Consider the following 16147-nt stretch of genomic DNA (forward strand, 5'->3'; position numbering starts at 1 on the left):
CTATAGTTCATTAACAAGAAATTTGTGAAGTGGTTGAAAACCTAAGTGTATGTAAACTTCTGACTTCAAATGTATCTACCTCAAACAACTCGTACCCCTGCACATTGACTCGGTCCTCGTACCTCGTGTAAATAGCCAAGTTATCATTGCCCATTGGATATTTATTCCTGGTGTTATTATTTTTCTATTATTTCTCTTGTTTTCTCTTTGCAATGTTAGGAAGGGCCCAAAAAATGCTGCTTAACTTGTAAGCATTTCACTCTTAGTCTACATGGCACTTGATTTGATACTCGACCACATACGCACACATTATACAGATACTCGACCACATACACACAGTATACATGCACACACACTTTATAAACACACACACACACTCTACCGAAGTACCATAAGCGTGTGATGACAGTCGAGACAGATGACTTCATAGTTGTGTCCATGTCCAGGGGCTGGATCCCAAAGCATCTCTAATGACGACTCTGTTACTGAGCCCTCTCTCACACTGCTGGGTGACGGCAGAAGTACACACACACACCTGACAGGGTCGGCCAACACGTTGTCAGATTCTCCCCTCTGCTAGAAACATACACACCACCTGGGGGGCTCAGCGCTACACACACACACACACACACACACACACACACAGTCAATATACTGTACAGAACCACATAAGCACACACTCAATATATTTGTAACACACACAACCACGCAGAAGCACACCTAAAGAATTACACGAACACAGAGTTTCATACCAGTGTGTATGGTCAGTTCCTCCACTACTTGCCACATCATGTTCTGTGTGTTAACTCTGACCCTGTACTTCCTGAACCCCTCCAGTCCTTCAATCACAGTCGACCTGGAACTGCTGGCCACACCCCTTCTCCTCTCCTGGCCTGAAGCTACATCCCCCCAGCAAACCAGGAACAGCACAGCATGCTGGGAGTCTGGGGCCGTCCAGCTTACTGTGATCTGACTGTCACATAGCAAATGGTGATGTTCCGAGGGGGAAGGGGCCGTGTGTGAGTGATGTGCGTGTTCCCAAGGCTTCAAGCGGCCCCAGCGAGGTGAGAGGCTCTGAGGGACAGAGAGTAGATCTTCCCTGGGGACAGACCTGGCACCTTCAGCCCTCTGGACAATAGGGACACTGGGACACGACTTGCACTTCTCTTCTCCCTTTCTTTCTCCTCTTCCCCATTTTCTTCCCCTTCCTCCTGAACCTTGTATTGGACATAGAGCTGGGGGGTGACGTCACTCCAGTGGATATCTGCTTTTCTCTCTGTTACATCCAGCAGTTCAAAGGTGAACAAACGAGGGAAGAGAGGGAATGAGAGCGACAGAGAGAGAGAAAGAGAGACAGAGAGAGATAGGGTTAATGTGTGTCTGGCAGTGGTAAAGAGGTATTGGTTGTATATTTACTTGGGTATTGACTGTATTAATGCATACTTTCCCAGTGACGGATAAAGGGTAAAAGGATGTGGCAGAAGAACGGCGTAAGAAAGTAGCCGGGTCCAGTAGAGTTCTTCTGCAGGGCAAAACAGTCCATCTGATTGGCTAGCAGCGATAATGATAGCACTAGCCATGTTGTAGGAGGAGCCATCGGACGAATGGGGCCACCTCTTATCCTGTGAAGAAAAACAACAACAACAAAAACATTTTGTGTGTAACGGTTGTCAACTTCCTCCTCTGAGGAGGAGTAGTAGGAAGGATCGGAGGACCAAAATGCAGCGTGGTATGTATCCATAATGTAATTTAATGAATACAAAATACAAAAGAATAAGATAATCAAAATGAAAACCGAAACAGTCCTGAATGGTGCACACACTGAAACGGAAAAATAATCACCCACCAATCAAGGGTGAAAACAGGCTGCCTAAGTATGATTCTCAATCAGGGACAACGATTGACAGCCTCCTCTGATTGAGAACCATACCAGGACAAATACAGAAATACCAATTCATAGAAAAACAAACATAGACAATCCACCCAACTCACGCCCTGACCATACTAAAACAAAGACATAACAAAAGAACTAAGGTCAGAACGTGACATTGTGTGTGTTTGTGTCAGACAGACACGCTGAGAATGTCCCAATAATCATTTTTAAATCACAGACTAACACGCTCCTCTGTAAGAAGGAAACTAATGTGTCTGCCTGTTTAGAAAAGCAGACACCATTCATGCTAACACAGCCCGTTTCTCTCACTCACACGCTTATGTGTGTGTGTTACCTTTCTGTCATTGAGAGCGGTCCAGAGCAGTAGGTGAGAGGAGAGGAGGAGGAGGTCTGTCTGTTTTAACGTCTACCAGGTGACCTCCTGAAGCCACGCCCATACAGGTTTGCTGGGCGTCGCCCCATGACAGGCTCTGCCTACTCACAATATAGTAGCTCCTTCCGCTCGCCAGCCAACCAATAGGACATTGGGCTGAGGAGAGACAATAGTCAACTCAGACATATAGCAGTCAACGTTAATTACATCTACGTGTGTTATTTTTTTTTCATAGATCTTGCCTCTTGCCTAAATAGCAGGAAGAAGATTATACAGTCAACTCCCCTGTTCTTGACTATGGTCACACCATTTACCAGATTGCAGCAGACACTACAGTCGTGGCCAAAAGTTTTGAGAATGACACAAATATTAATTTTCATATGATGGCAATTTGCATATACTCCAGAATGTTATGAAGAGTGATCAGATGAATTGCAAAGTCCCTCTTTGCCATGCAAATGAACTGAATCCCCAAAAACATTTCCACTGCATTTCAGCCCTGCCACAAAAGGACCAGCTGACATCATGTCAGTGATTCTCTCGTTAACACAGGTGTGAGTGTTGACGAGGACACGGCTGGAGATCACTCTGTCATGCTGATTGAGTTCGAATAACAGACTGGAATCTTCAAAAGGAGGGTGGTGCTTGGAATCATTGTCCTTCCTCTGTCAACCAAGGTTACCTGCAAGGAAACATGTGCCGTCATCATTGCATTGCACAAAAAGGGCTTCACAGGCAAGGATATTGCTGCCAGTAAGAATGCACCTAAATCAACCATTTATCGGATCATCAAGAACTTCAAGGAGAGCGGTTCAATTGTTGCGAAGAAGGTTTCAGGACGCCCAAGAAAGTCCAGCAAGCGCTAGGACCGTCTCCTGAAGTTGATTCAGCTGCAGGATCGGAGCACCACCAGTACAGAGCTTGCTCAGGAATGGCAGCAGGCAAGTGTGAGTGCATCTGCACGCACAGTGAGGTGAAGACTTTTGGGGGATGGCCTGGTGTCAAGAAGGGCAGCAAAGAAGCCTGATGAATCCCCTTTCCGATTGTTTGGGGCATCCGGAAAAAAGCTTGTCCGGAGAAGACAAGGTGAGCGCTACAATCAGTCCTGTGTCATGACCAAATGAGTTTCCCCCTGGTGGGATAATACAGTTGATGTGAATCTGAATCTGGTTGGCTGGTCCTCATTAAAGTCCTGTAGATCACTTAATTATTCCCATTTTGTTTACAAAGCTCTACTACACAACATTCCAACTCACCTAACTTCACTATTAAAATATGAGATACCAAACCCGTTAACAAGGTTGGTTAACTCTTGAGGTTCCTCGGGTCTCCACCAAACTAGGTAAATCTACTTTTAGTTTTAAAGCACCTCATTGCTGGCACCAATTACAAAATGTATTACGACTGGATGTTCTGTTGTTGCTCGAGCAATTTCAAATACTGATTGGGAACCTTCTTATTGAGGAATGCAATTGTTTTTCTTGAATATTTATGTTGTATTTTACTTGTTTTATATTGTATTAGATTTGTGATTTTGTCTCATGACATTGTATATGCAGGACTCCCTTATGAAAGAGTCCTGGTCTCAATGTTGACTCCTAGCTTAAATAAAGGGAAAAAATGTAAAAATATACCTGTCTCCATGGTGGTGTGTAGTCTCTGGGTGAGGCTGATGTTGAGGTGTGTGAAGGGCGTGGTCAACTCTGCTGTGATGCTGTAGTGTGCTCCAGGCTGCAGACATCTCACTGCGTACGAGGAGTTGTGTGTGTGTGTGTTTGGTGTGCATGGTTGTGAAGAGTGAGGGCAGTGAGAGTCTGTTGGTTCTGTAGGGTGCAGGATAGCAAAGCACTGGTGGTGGTCACCTCGACACGGAGAGAGGAGAGGGGGACAGGAGCTACACAGTGCACACATAAACAAACACAAATGCACGCACACACGCACGCATGCACACACACACACATACACACACGAACCTGTTACAACTGCACAAGTCTAATTGTGAAACAGTAAACCATTCCTTTTCATCCATTATCTGTTAAAGTCTGTTGTATAACGGGACTATAGAGGTTAGGGGTCAAGGTTAGGCTCACCAATATGAAAGGTCTTAGTCTCCAGTGTGGCGTTTTTTTTATAGCGTTCCATGTGATGTCACTTCCTACTGGCTCCTCAGCCAATTGCAGCAGCAGCCTGCAGTCAGGTGAACACTCAGAGCGGCCAATAGGATCAAGCCACACCTGAAGGGGCGAGGACAGAGAGTGGTTTAGTGGTTGCGATATGTTTGTGGTTGTCCAGTGGTTGTGTGGTCAGACCATGAGGTTGGGTGATGGTTGTATGGTGGGTGGGTTCTGACCATGAGGTTGTGTGCCGTTCTGTAGGAGATAGTGTAGCAGTCTGGACCAGAGGGGAAGCGGCCAAACATAACCTCAACAACCACGACCGCCAACTCGGCACACTGGACACAAGAGAAACTGATCACCTGGAAAGAGAGGGAGAGTGAGAGGGGAAAGAGAGAGACGTTCTATACATAGACATTCTATAAATCGCTCAGACTATAGGTGTAAAATTTGACTTTGACACAGACTGTTAAACGAGAGCTGTGATAGATAACTGTTTCACCTAAAACTAATAGCTAGAAACTGTGTGTGTGTGTCTTACCTGGATGAACCCTATCAGCAGCCACACATGCACCATTCCAACCATTGGGAAGCCTGGTCCTCTCATCAGTGCACAACAGGAGTGACATGCACTATCCTCTAAAGATAGTACCACAACATGCATACATCCAATATCAATATGGCTTTGGAATCAGAAAACCTGTCTGTTTGGATATCTCATCTATGTACTGAAGAGTGAGGTAATGTGCAGTGGCTTCAGTGAGGACTGAGGTTGTCAGTGTTCTGTGTAAGAGGAGGAGGAGTGTAATCACAGCTGAACTGTACCGAGGAGTCCTCCCTAGTGATGCAACACAACTTTGAATTTAGCGCTCCGCAGCAGCATACCGAGAAGCAGAGCCTCGTGTGAAGACACGCACAGTCCAATTCAATCAGTCTGTGTGTCGTTCAGCCCAATTTTTTCTGCCCTGCCGCCCTTTCCTCTTTGTTGGGATAAGAGCCGGTTACTATGACAAACAGGCTTGCAGCCACACAGAGAGCAACTCCTGGTGAGAGAGGGAGAAAGAAAGAGAGGGAGAGAGAAGGATAGGGAGAAAGAACGGGGTGAAAGTAAAGAACTTAAAGTAGACCAGATAGACAACATTCCATATACCTCAGCCTCTTTGCAGATTTATTCTCTAGTGCATTTAGGACCACTCTCTCTTTCTCACACAGACACACACACCCACTGTTCAGTCGATTAATTTCTGGGCTGTATTGATGCAGTGATTTTCTAACCAACTCCACTGCTGTGTGTTCCACACGGCAGATCAAAACAGTCGGTGTGTGTATGAGAGAGAGTGAGTGTAGAGAGAGCTGAATAGCGAGTAGTTGAATGTGAGCTAGTGGTCTGTGCGAATGATAAAAAATTAATAATTTACTGATCAATCACTAATCAATGACGGATCAATGTGGTTTCCTGTCTCTTCAATACTTCACTTCTTCCTGGTGGAGGTCACTGGTATTTTACTGATGACGAAGTGTCATTAACATGTTTTATTTAGATGGTAATTATATACTGAGTGTACAAAACATTAGGAACACCTGCTGTTTCCATGACATAGACTGACCAAGTGAATCAAGGTGAAAACTACGATCCCTTATTTATGTCACTTGTTAAATCCACTTCAATAAGTGTAGATGAAGGGTAGGAGACAGTTTAAAGAATGATTTTTAAGCCTTGACACTATTGAGACATGGATTGTGTATGTGTGCCATTCAGAGGGTGAATGGGCAAGACAAAGATTTAAGTGCCTTTGAACGGGGTATGGCATTAGGTGCCAGGTGGTTTGAGTGTGTCAAGAACTGCAACACTGCTGGGTTTTTCACAATCAACAGTTTCCTGTGTGTATCAACAATGGTCTACCACCCAAGGGACATCCAGCCAACTTGACAAAACTGTGGGAAGCATTGGAGTCAACATGGGCCGGCATCCCTGTGGAACACTTTCAACACCTTGTAAAGTCCATGAATTGAGGCTGTTCTGAGGGCAAAGGGGGGCGCAACTCAATATTAGAAAGGTGTTTCTAATGTTTTGTACACTCAGTGTATATACACACACATTGTTACACAGACCTCCACACAATAATTACACACTACTAGGCCAGAGAAACACAAACACACATCAGCATTGAACACACTGAGTCAGCAGGGGAGTGTGTGTGTGGAGGAGGATGGAAAGTTTTTCATTCATGCAAAAAAAACACCAACCAGTCAGAGACACTGTTGAGTATTTTATTGTTCTATTCTGAGTGTTAACATCTGTGTGATGGCAACAGCACATACTGTATGATTACTGGCACAATGCTTCATAATAAACAACACAGCACATACTGTATGATTACTGGCACAATGCTTCATAATAAACAACACAGCACATACTGTATGATTACTGGCACAATGCTTCATAATATACAACACAGCACATACTGTATGATTACTGGCACAATGCTTCATAATAAACAACACAGCACATACTGTATGATTACTGGCACAATGCTTCATAATAAACAACACAGCACATACTGTATGATTACTGGAACAATGCTTCATAATAAACAACACAGCACATACTGTATGATTACTGGCACAATGCTTCACAATAAACAACACAGCAGATAATGTATGATTACTGGCACAATGCTTCACAATAAACAACACAGCACATACAGCCTTCTGTAGAATTACAGATCATCTACTTCCAGATGCTTAGGTGGATTAATAATGCATTGATTTAAATCCAAATACTTTTGTATAAAAGATTTACATTTGTAATGAATGTTTTTTGTTCTAAGACAAATATTAGCGGCATATTAAACATGTCATCAGGAGAGAACTAGATCACTGACATACTAAATCAGCAGTACTCCTGTCAGCTGGGACCAACTGATCTGAACATTATAAAGCCAGAGAGGACTAGCTCGTGTTACACACGAGGAGGAGTAGGCTACAGCAGTACAGATAGGACTAGTGTTATCATAGTACAGGAGGAACTGGTTACAGCCCTACACATCTGTAATGACAGGTCACTACAACAGGCCAGCATACACCCTTCAACAACAGACTGAAGGAAGACTAAAGAACTCGCCTACCTGGACGCTTCACCTGTCTGACCTCTAACCTTCCATCCTCCGTCCAACCTACTGTTTGCCATACTGGAGCTCACATTGACTAGATCAGGGTCGATAGACTTTAGTTTTACGTTAAAAAAGACTGTAAAATCACCAGGAATTCAGCTAAAAATTAGTTTAGTTTAGGAAATGTTTCCAAGTATTCCCACAAAAAAAACATGTCTCAATGTATGAAATGATTGTTATTTTCAAATAGCATTTATTTTTTGGCTTAGTTGTGGTCAATTTGCAGTGTAACTAATCAAAAGAGAACTATCACGCTCTCCAGAAGCTTGGCTGGTGCATAAAACCTGTGAATTCAGACAAACAAAGAGGTGTAATGGGTTCACAAAATATGTTGCATAAAGCTTAGTTCATTATTCAATATGTTACATTTTTCTACTGCATCAGGGATAGCGTACACAGATGTTTAGTCTTTACAGCCTTCTTCAGTGTGTAGGTACCTGTGTACAGTGTACAAATTATTATAATTATTTTCCATGCCCCTGACCATCCTCCTGAATCTAGTTGCCTACCCCTGGATTACAGTAGATCTCATTAGTTCCATAGGCAGGAGCAGTCTAGAGGTTCCTGGAAGCTGTAGTCCACCAGGGTAGCATTGCGTGAGCAGTAGAGGGTGACGGAGCGGGATTGTAGTCCACTCTCTCTGCAGCACTTACAGAAGCGGGCGTGGCTGTTGATGTTGAAGTTAAAGATGGTGGCAGACGGACACTTCCCATCACACGAATACACTGTCAACTGAGAGAGAGAGAGAGGGGTGGTAAGATTTTATACTCCGTAAAAAAAACATCTTATTGATACTGTCTCTCTCTTACCGGTGCGTTGCTCCTGCAGTCGTCTTTCCTGATGGTGGTTCGGATTGCTACACGCTTACACATCTTACCGTCCTCCTTACCTAAACACACACGCACACAGAAGAAACGCTGAGATACACGCAAGCACACACACAGCTTTCAGCCCCAGAGTCCTGTCATTCACACAGTAAAAGGCCTATTGAGCAGGACTCTTTTGCCTAGCAGCGGTGGCTCAGTTTAATTGACAGCCAGCTGACTGGGGGGCAGTTATCATGCCAGAGACCCAGCTCCCATTGGGCACTGGCCTGAACTTAAACTCACTCTAGCCAATCGGGGATAAGACACAGGGGGCAGAGGGGTGGGGGATGATGGAATGCTGAGAGGTAGCAACATGGCATCCAGCTCTACACTTGGCCAAACTCTCTGTATATGTGAAGGAATGGGGATGATTCTTACTCACATAGAGGATTCAGCACAGCAATAACATGTTGACACATTGGAATGGGGTTTTGTCCTGAGGAATGTTAGGTGAACCTTGACCTGTAGTTTATATGTATGGTGTGGTAGGGTTAGGACTAGACAAACACACACTGTGATAGGTGAAGGATGAGAGGTCGTGGTACCTGTGTCACAATTAGTACTACCAGTGAGGGTTATGGGGTGAGAGGTTAAAGATGAAAGGTGAGAGGTCGTGGTACCTTTGTCACAGTTAGTACTACCAGTGGGGGTTACGGGGTTAACGGTAAACGGTATAACACCGACTCCAGAACCTGGGAGCAGCGGCAGGAACAACAACGTCAGGAGAACGATAGGAGAACACACAGGTTAACGTTGGTTTAGAACACATTGAAAACACACAGAGGAATCAGCGCAGTGGCATGCACAGCCATGTGAGCCAGACAATGTTCTCTGAGACTGTGGAAGACAGCCAGATGGCCAAACACTCAGGATTACCACACGCTGATGCACCAAGGCTCATTCTCATTGGCCAAACTAAACACCAAGCATCACCATTGGCCAAAATGTAACAAAAACAAGCATTCCCATTGGCCAAACTGGTAAAGCAGGCAAGCGGACAAGGATGCAGAGCTGCTGTATTACTGGGAGAGCAGACTGGGTCTGTGTTCTTCACCTTTACATGCACAATTTGTGTTTAATGGGACAGTTCACCAGTGGTGTAAAGTACTTAAGTACAAAATATTTTAAAGTACTACTTAAGTAGTAATAATGTAGTTTTATTCCATACATTTTACCTGACATCCAAAAGTACTTCATTTTGACCGCTTAGCAGGTGGTCCAATTCAAGCACTTATCAAGACAACACATGGTCATCCCTTCTGCCTCTGATCTGGCAGACTCACTAAACACAAATGCATCTTTTATAAATGATGTCTCAGTGTTGGAGTATGCCTCTGGCTATCCATACACTTTAAAAACAAGAAAATGGTACCATGTTATTAAAAGAAGGAATTGGAAATGATTTATACTTCTGATACTTTAGTATATTTGAGCAATTACATTTACTTTTGATACTTAAGTATATTTAGAACCAAATACTTTTAAACTTTTACTCGAGTAGTATTTTACTGAGTGACTTTTACTTTTACTTGAGTAACTTTCTATTAAGGTATCTATACTTTTACTCAAGTATGACAAATTGATACTTTTCCCAACACTGCAGTTCACTTAAAATACAAACTGCCTTCCTCTTATGGACATCTAAGTAGTTTATGGATTCACAGAGTCTGTTTAGCTACAGTTTATTATTAGCATCATTGAGTTTAAAAGAAAATTGGAGTGGTAGGACGGACCACTGTTTGCATGCTGTTAATCTCCAGATAACTGTGAATTATGATCATTTATCCACTAAATAAAGTATTTTCCAATCAACAGTAAAATCCTTCTTCAATATTATCATGACAGTGTATCAGGACCATCAGGCAGATCAAGGACCACCCCTACAGCAGAGGCTGCTGGGTTGTGTAGTGATTCATGCTGGTTGTTGCCAGCCAACCACAAGCTTTTACTCTGCTTTAGGCTGCTACAGGCCACACCCCCCCAACCAGTCAGCCAATAAGCCCAACCGTTGCCAGGCAATGCCCTGCCCACCCCTGTGGTTGACAGCTGAAAGCATATGAGAAGCAAATGTGATCGGTCACTTACACGTTCTGCAACAGCCGTCCACATAGCTCTGGACCACGCCCCCATTCTGCAATGATTGAAAAAAGGTTACAGACAGACCTCATTGTGTGTGAATGTTAGTGTGTGTGTGTGTGTTTACCTGAGTGCACTCTGTGTCATTGAAGGGGGGGCAGACCACCCCTGAGGCCAGCACCACGGTTCCCCCTGCCGTCTCCACACAGTCGTACCGTGTACAATTATCTACCCAGGAGCTCCCCGCCTGTTCACACACACACCGTCAAAGTTATTCATCCAGGATTTTCCTGTGTGTTAGGTAGATTATTTGTGTCTGTTTGGCAGTATTAGGTGGTGTGTGTGTGTGTGTGTTCTCACAGTGAAGACCTCAGTGGTTCTGTTGTGGCTGTTGAAGGAACAGGAGACGTTCTTACAGGAGCCACAGCACACCTGAGGATCTGACGATGCTGCGTAAAGCTGGTGCTGAGAGGTGGGAGGGAGGTCAGAAAGGGGGGGGAGGGGAGAAATCAGAAGGAGGGGGAGAAATCAGAAGGAGGGGGAGAAGTCAGAAGGGGGAGAAGTCAGAAGGAGGGGAGAAGTCAGAAGGAGGGGGAGAAGTCAGAGGAGGGGACAAGTCAGAAAGAGGGGGAGAAGTCAGAAAGAGGGGAGAAGTCAGAAGGAGGGGGAGTCAGAAGGGGGGGTTAGAAGGGGGAGAGGAGTCAGAAAGGGGGGGAGAAGTCAGAAGGGGGAGAGAAATCAGAAGGGGGGAGAAGTCAGAGGAGGGGAGAAGTCAGAAGCAGGGGTTGAAGTCAGAAGGGGGGAGAAATCAGAAGAGGGGAGAAGTCAGAAGGAGGGGGAGAAGTCAGAAGGGGGGAGAAGTCAGAAGGAGGGGAGAAGTCAGAAGGAGGGGGAGAAGTCAGAAGGGGGGAGAAGTCAGAAGGAGGGGAGAAGTCAGAAGGAGGGGGAGAAGTCAGAAGGAGGGGAGAAGTCAGAAGGAGGGGGAGAAGTCAGAGGAGGGGACAAGTCAGAAAGAGGGGGAGAAGTCAGAAAGAGGGGAGAAGTCAGAAGGAGGGGGAGTCAGAAGGGGGTTAGAAGGGGAGAGGAGTCAGAAAGGGGGAGAAGTCAGAAGGGGGAGAGAAATCAGAAGGGGGGAGAAGTCAGAGGAGGGGAGAAGTCAGAAGGAGGGGTTGAAGTCAGAAGGGGGGAGAAATCAGAAGAGGGGAGAAGTCAGAGGTGGGAAAAAGTCAGAAGGAGGGGGAGAAGTCAGAGGAGGGGACAAGTCAGAAAGAGGGGGAGAAGTCAGAAAGAGGGGAGAAGTCAAAAGGAGGGGGAGTCAGAAGGGGGGGTTAGAAGGGGGAGAGGAGTCAAAAAGGGGGGGAGAAGTCAGAAGAGAGGGGAGAAGTCAGAAGGAGGGGTTGAAGTCAGAAGGAAGGGTTGAAGTCAGAAGGAGGGGTTGAAGTCAGAGGAGGGGTTGAAGTTAGAAGGGAGGAGAAGTCAGAGGAGGGGTTGAAGTCAGAAGGAGGGGTTGAAGTCAGAGGAGGGGTTGAAGTCAGAAGGAGGGGTTGAAGTCAGAGGAGGGGTTGAAGTTAGAAGGGAGGAGAAGTCAGAGGAGGGGTTGAAGTCAGAAGGAGGGGTTGAAGTCAGAGGAGGGGTTGAAGTTAGAAGGGAGGAGAAGTCAGAGGGAAGAAGTCAGAAGGAGAAGTCAGGGGAGGGGACAAGTCGGAAAAAGGGGGAGAAGTCAGAAAGAGGTGATAAGTCAGAAGGAGGGGAGAGGTCAGAAAGAGGGGAGAAGTCAGAAGGAGGGGGAGTCAGAAGGAGGGGGAGTCAGAAGGGGGGGTGAGAAGGGGGGAGTCAGAAGGGGGTGAGGAGTCAGAAAGGGGGGGAGAGGTCAGAAAGAGGGGAGAGGTCAGAAAGCGGGGAGAAGTCAGAAGGGGGGGAGTCAGAAGGGGGGGGTCAGAAGGGGGAGAGGAGTCAGAAAGGGGGGGAGAAGTCAGAAGGGTTTACGTAACTCTGATCTGGATGGAAGTTTGGAGTGTGTGTGAGAGAGAGAGAGAGAGAGAGACATACCGGGCCACACTTCTGAGAGCAGTTGACAGCGGACACGTCCATGGCGTAGTATCCGGTGTGTGTGTCACGGTGTGTCAGACAGTGTACGGTGTAACACAGCTCTCCTTCATAGTACTGAATCAGGCTCTGCCCTGGCCCCAGCACCGTGACTCCCTGGAACACACACACCTCTGCCTTCTCTACACACAGAGATCAGGGGTCAGGGGTTAGTAGCCTAGGGTGTGTTTGTGCATAGTGTGTGTGTATGTGTGTGTACTTACCGCAGGTGTAGCGGGGGCAGCCACAGATGCTTCTGCTGTCTGGAACCTCCACCTGTACCTCCCCCTGAGAGACCAGAGACGTTACTATGACACACACAAACACACACACACACACATGCACATTGCACACACAAACAGGAATATTCCTGAAGTTGACTGACTCACCACCTGACAGACTGGGAGAGAGCTGTCCTCACACTGGCATTCTGAGAGAAGAAGAGAGACTGTTTGTTCACTACAGAACTGGAGGCCTAGAACCATGCTCTGTTTGGACTACAATATTTTTCAAAGACACAGTTCTGGGCATGATGGTATGTGTGTGCATTTAAATGTGTGTGTGCAACTATTGCGTTTGCAAAAATGTGTGTTTGTGTGTGTGTACCACAGCGGTGGTCGGGGCAGCAGTGTCCAGGGTGGGTGGTTTGGACCAAAGACAGGCCAGGAGAGCAGGTCAGAGACGACTCAGGACACAGGTTCACATCACACACTGCACACAGGAGAACACTGCTGTAAACATCAACCCTGTGTGTGTGTGTGTACATGAATGTGTGTTGTCTGTACAGCTTGTATAGTGTGTAGAGTATAATGTTACCACAGTGGTATTGAGGGCAGCAGCTGTTAGTGGTGTTTAGATTCACAGCTAATATCTCGCCATCGGAACAGGCCGGGACGGGCTCGATACATGACTCACACACTGCAGAGAGAAGACACACACACCGTTGGTCACTGACTGTTTTTGGGCGATCGTCGGTCCTCTACTTAAGGGCAACATCTACCCAAAGTTCAGCTACAGTAATGTTGGACGGAGACGGTCGACCCAGGAAGCAGTAGAAGGTCTGACCTTACCACACAGGAAGGAGTAACAGCAGGAGTTGTCCTCACGGACCTCCACGAGGAACTGATCTTCTCTGCAGTCAGGGGCGGTGACGGGGGGACAGGCATGGGGGTCGCACTCTGAGACAGACCAATCACAGGACTCAGTTATTAAACCACACCTAACAATACCAGTGAATGATTAAAGCTATTATCTTTTGGTTCAGTACCTACCACAACGGTACTCTGGGCAGCAGGACAAGGCACTGTAACCAATCACCAGCCGGTTCCCATTTTCACAGGGCGGAGCCTCACTCTCACAGATGGTCAGATTACACTCTGAGAGAGAGAGAGAGAGAGAGAGAGAGAGAGAGAGAGAGAGAGAGAGAGAGAGAGAGAGAGAGAGAGAAAGAGAGAGAGATGCAGCTTAAGCCCCACCCTCTTCAACATACATATCAACAAATTGGCGAGGGCACTAGAACAGTCTACAGTACCAGTACATCTACTGTTTGCTGATGATCTGGTGCTTCTGTCCCCAACCAAGAAGGGCCTACAGCAGCACCTAGATCTTATGCATAGATTCTGTCAGTAAATCTCAGTAAGACAAAAATAATGGTGTTCCAAAAAAGGTTAAGTTGCCAGGACCACAAATACAAATTCCATCTTGACACAGTTGCCCGAGAGCACACAAAAAACTATACATACCTCTGCCTAAACATCAGTGCCGCAGGTAACTTCCACAAAGCTGTGAATGATCTAAGAGACAAGGCAAGGGGCTCCCGAGTGGCGCAGCGGTCTAAGGCACTGCATCTCAGCGCTAGAGGCGTCACTACAGACACCCTGGTTTGAATCCAGGCTGTATCACAACTGGCCGTGATTGGGAGTCCCATAAGGCGGCGCACAATTGGCCAGCATCGTCCGGGTTTGGCCGGTGTAGGCCGTCATTGTAAATAATAATTTATTCTTAACTGACTTGCCTGGTTAAATAAAGGTTAAATAAAAAAAGAAGAGCCTTCTATGCCATCAAAAGGAACATAACATTTGACATACCAATTAGGATCTGTCTAAAAATACTTGAATCAGTTATGGAAACCATTGCCCCTTATGGTTCTGGGGTCCACTCACCAACCAAGAATTCACAACATGGGACAAATACCAAAAATATCCTCCGTGTACAACGTAAAACACCAAATAATGCATGCAGAGCAGAATTAGGCCGATACCCGCTAATGATCAAAACTGAGCTGTTAAATTCTACAACCACCTAAAAGGAAGCAATTGCCAAACCTTCCATAACAAAACCATCACCTACAGAGAAATAAACCTGGAGAAGAGTCCCCTAAGCAAACTGGTCCTGGGGCTCTGTTCACAAACAGACCCCACAGAGCCCCAGGACAGCAACACATTTAGACCCAACCAAATTATGAGAAAACAAAAAGATGATTACTTGACACATTGGAAAGAATTAACAAAATAACAGAGCAAACTAGAATGCTATTTGGCCCTAAACAGAGAGTACACAGTGGCAGAATACCTGACCATTGTGACTGACCCAAAATGAAGGAAAGCTTTGACTATGTACAGACTCAGTGAGCATAGCCTTGCTATTGAGAAAGGTCGCCATAGGCAGACCTGGCTCCCAAGAGAAGACAGGCTATGTGCACACTGCCCACAAATTGAGGTGGAAACTGTGCTGCACTTCCTAACCTCCTGCCAAATGTATAACCATATTAGAGACATGTTCCACTCAGATTACACAGACCCACCAAGAATTTGAAAACATATTCAATTTTGATAAACTCCCATATCTATTGGGTGAAATACCACAGTGTGCAATCACAGTAGCAAGATTTGTGACCTGTTGCCACAAGGGCAACCAGTGAAGAACAAACACCATTGTAAATACAACCTCTATTTAAGTGTATTTATTTGAGCTTTTTGCACAACGTTACAACACTGTATATAGACATAATAACACTGTATATAGATCATAATATGATGTCTTTATTCTTTGGGAACCTGTGTGAGTGTAATACTGTTCACTTTGTATTGTTTATTTACATTTTGTTAATCCATTTCACTTGCTTTGGCAATGTAAACATATGTTTCCCATGCCTCTTGAATTGAATTGAGAGAGAGAGAGAGAGAGTCGATGGTATATGTAGGTGTCTAAGCATGCATGTGTGTGTGTGTCCTCACCACAGATCTTCTTGGGACAGCAGGCCCCCTCTTCCAGGACATCCAGTACGTACTCTCCCTCCCTCTCACACAGCGGAGTGGGACTAAAGCTGCAGTCAGGTTCTACTGCCACCACAGAACCGTTCTCCAGGCAGCGGAACAGACAGCAGCCACGCAATGACCCGTTCCACACCTCCCCAGGGGCCCGCGGAGATCCCTCGTTATCCGTACACACTACAAACACACACAGACACACGTATCAGTACACTCTAAAAAACACAGAAGCAGAACCATAACAAGAGTCATACAGAGCACAAGCTCATAGAGCTGACATACTAGAAAACTTTCTAC

General features: G+C 45.7%; 1 protein-coding gene across 1 annotated transcript in view; it reads right to left on the bottom strand.

Annotated features, from left to right (window-relative positions):
* Positions 1–6638: 6638 nt before the first annotated feature.
* The window catches only part of LOC118400839 (otogelin-like protein), a 64264-nt gene continuing 54755 nt past the window's right edge, over positions 6639–16147 (bottom strand). Inside the window, 13 exon segments of the mRNA XM_052474893.1 lie at positions 6639–8286; positions 8364–8443; positions 10506–10551; positions 10624–10743; positions 10857–10961; positions 12546–12724; positions 12806–12869; positions 12971–13011; positions 13188–13292; positions 13398–13499; positions 13652–13759; positions 13853–13957; positions 15818–16030. Of these exon segments, the coding sequence (XP_052330853.1) occupies positions 8086–8286; positions 8364–8443; positions 10506–10551; positions 10624–10743; positions 10857–10961; positions 12546–12724; positions 12806–12869; positions 12971–13011; positions 13188–13292; positions 13398–13499; positions 13652–13759; positions 13853–13957; positions 15818–16030 (1469 nt within the window). The 3' untranslated portion in view covers positions 6639–8085.

This window comes from Oncorhynchus keta, chromosome 22, assembly GCF_023373465.1.
Source record: "Oncorhynchus keta strain PuntledgeMale-10-30-2019 chromosome 22, Oket_V2, whole genome shotgun sequence".
Classification (NCBI taxonomy): domain Eukaryota; kingdom Metazoa; phylum Chordata; class Actinopteri; order Salmoniformes; family Salmonidae; genus Oncorhynchus; species Oncorhynchus keta.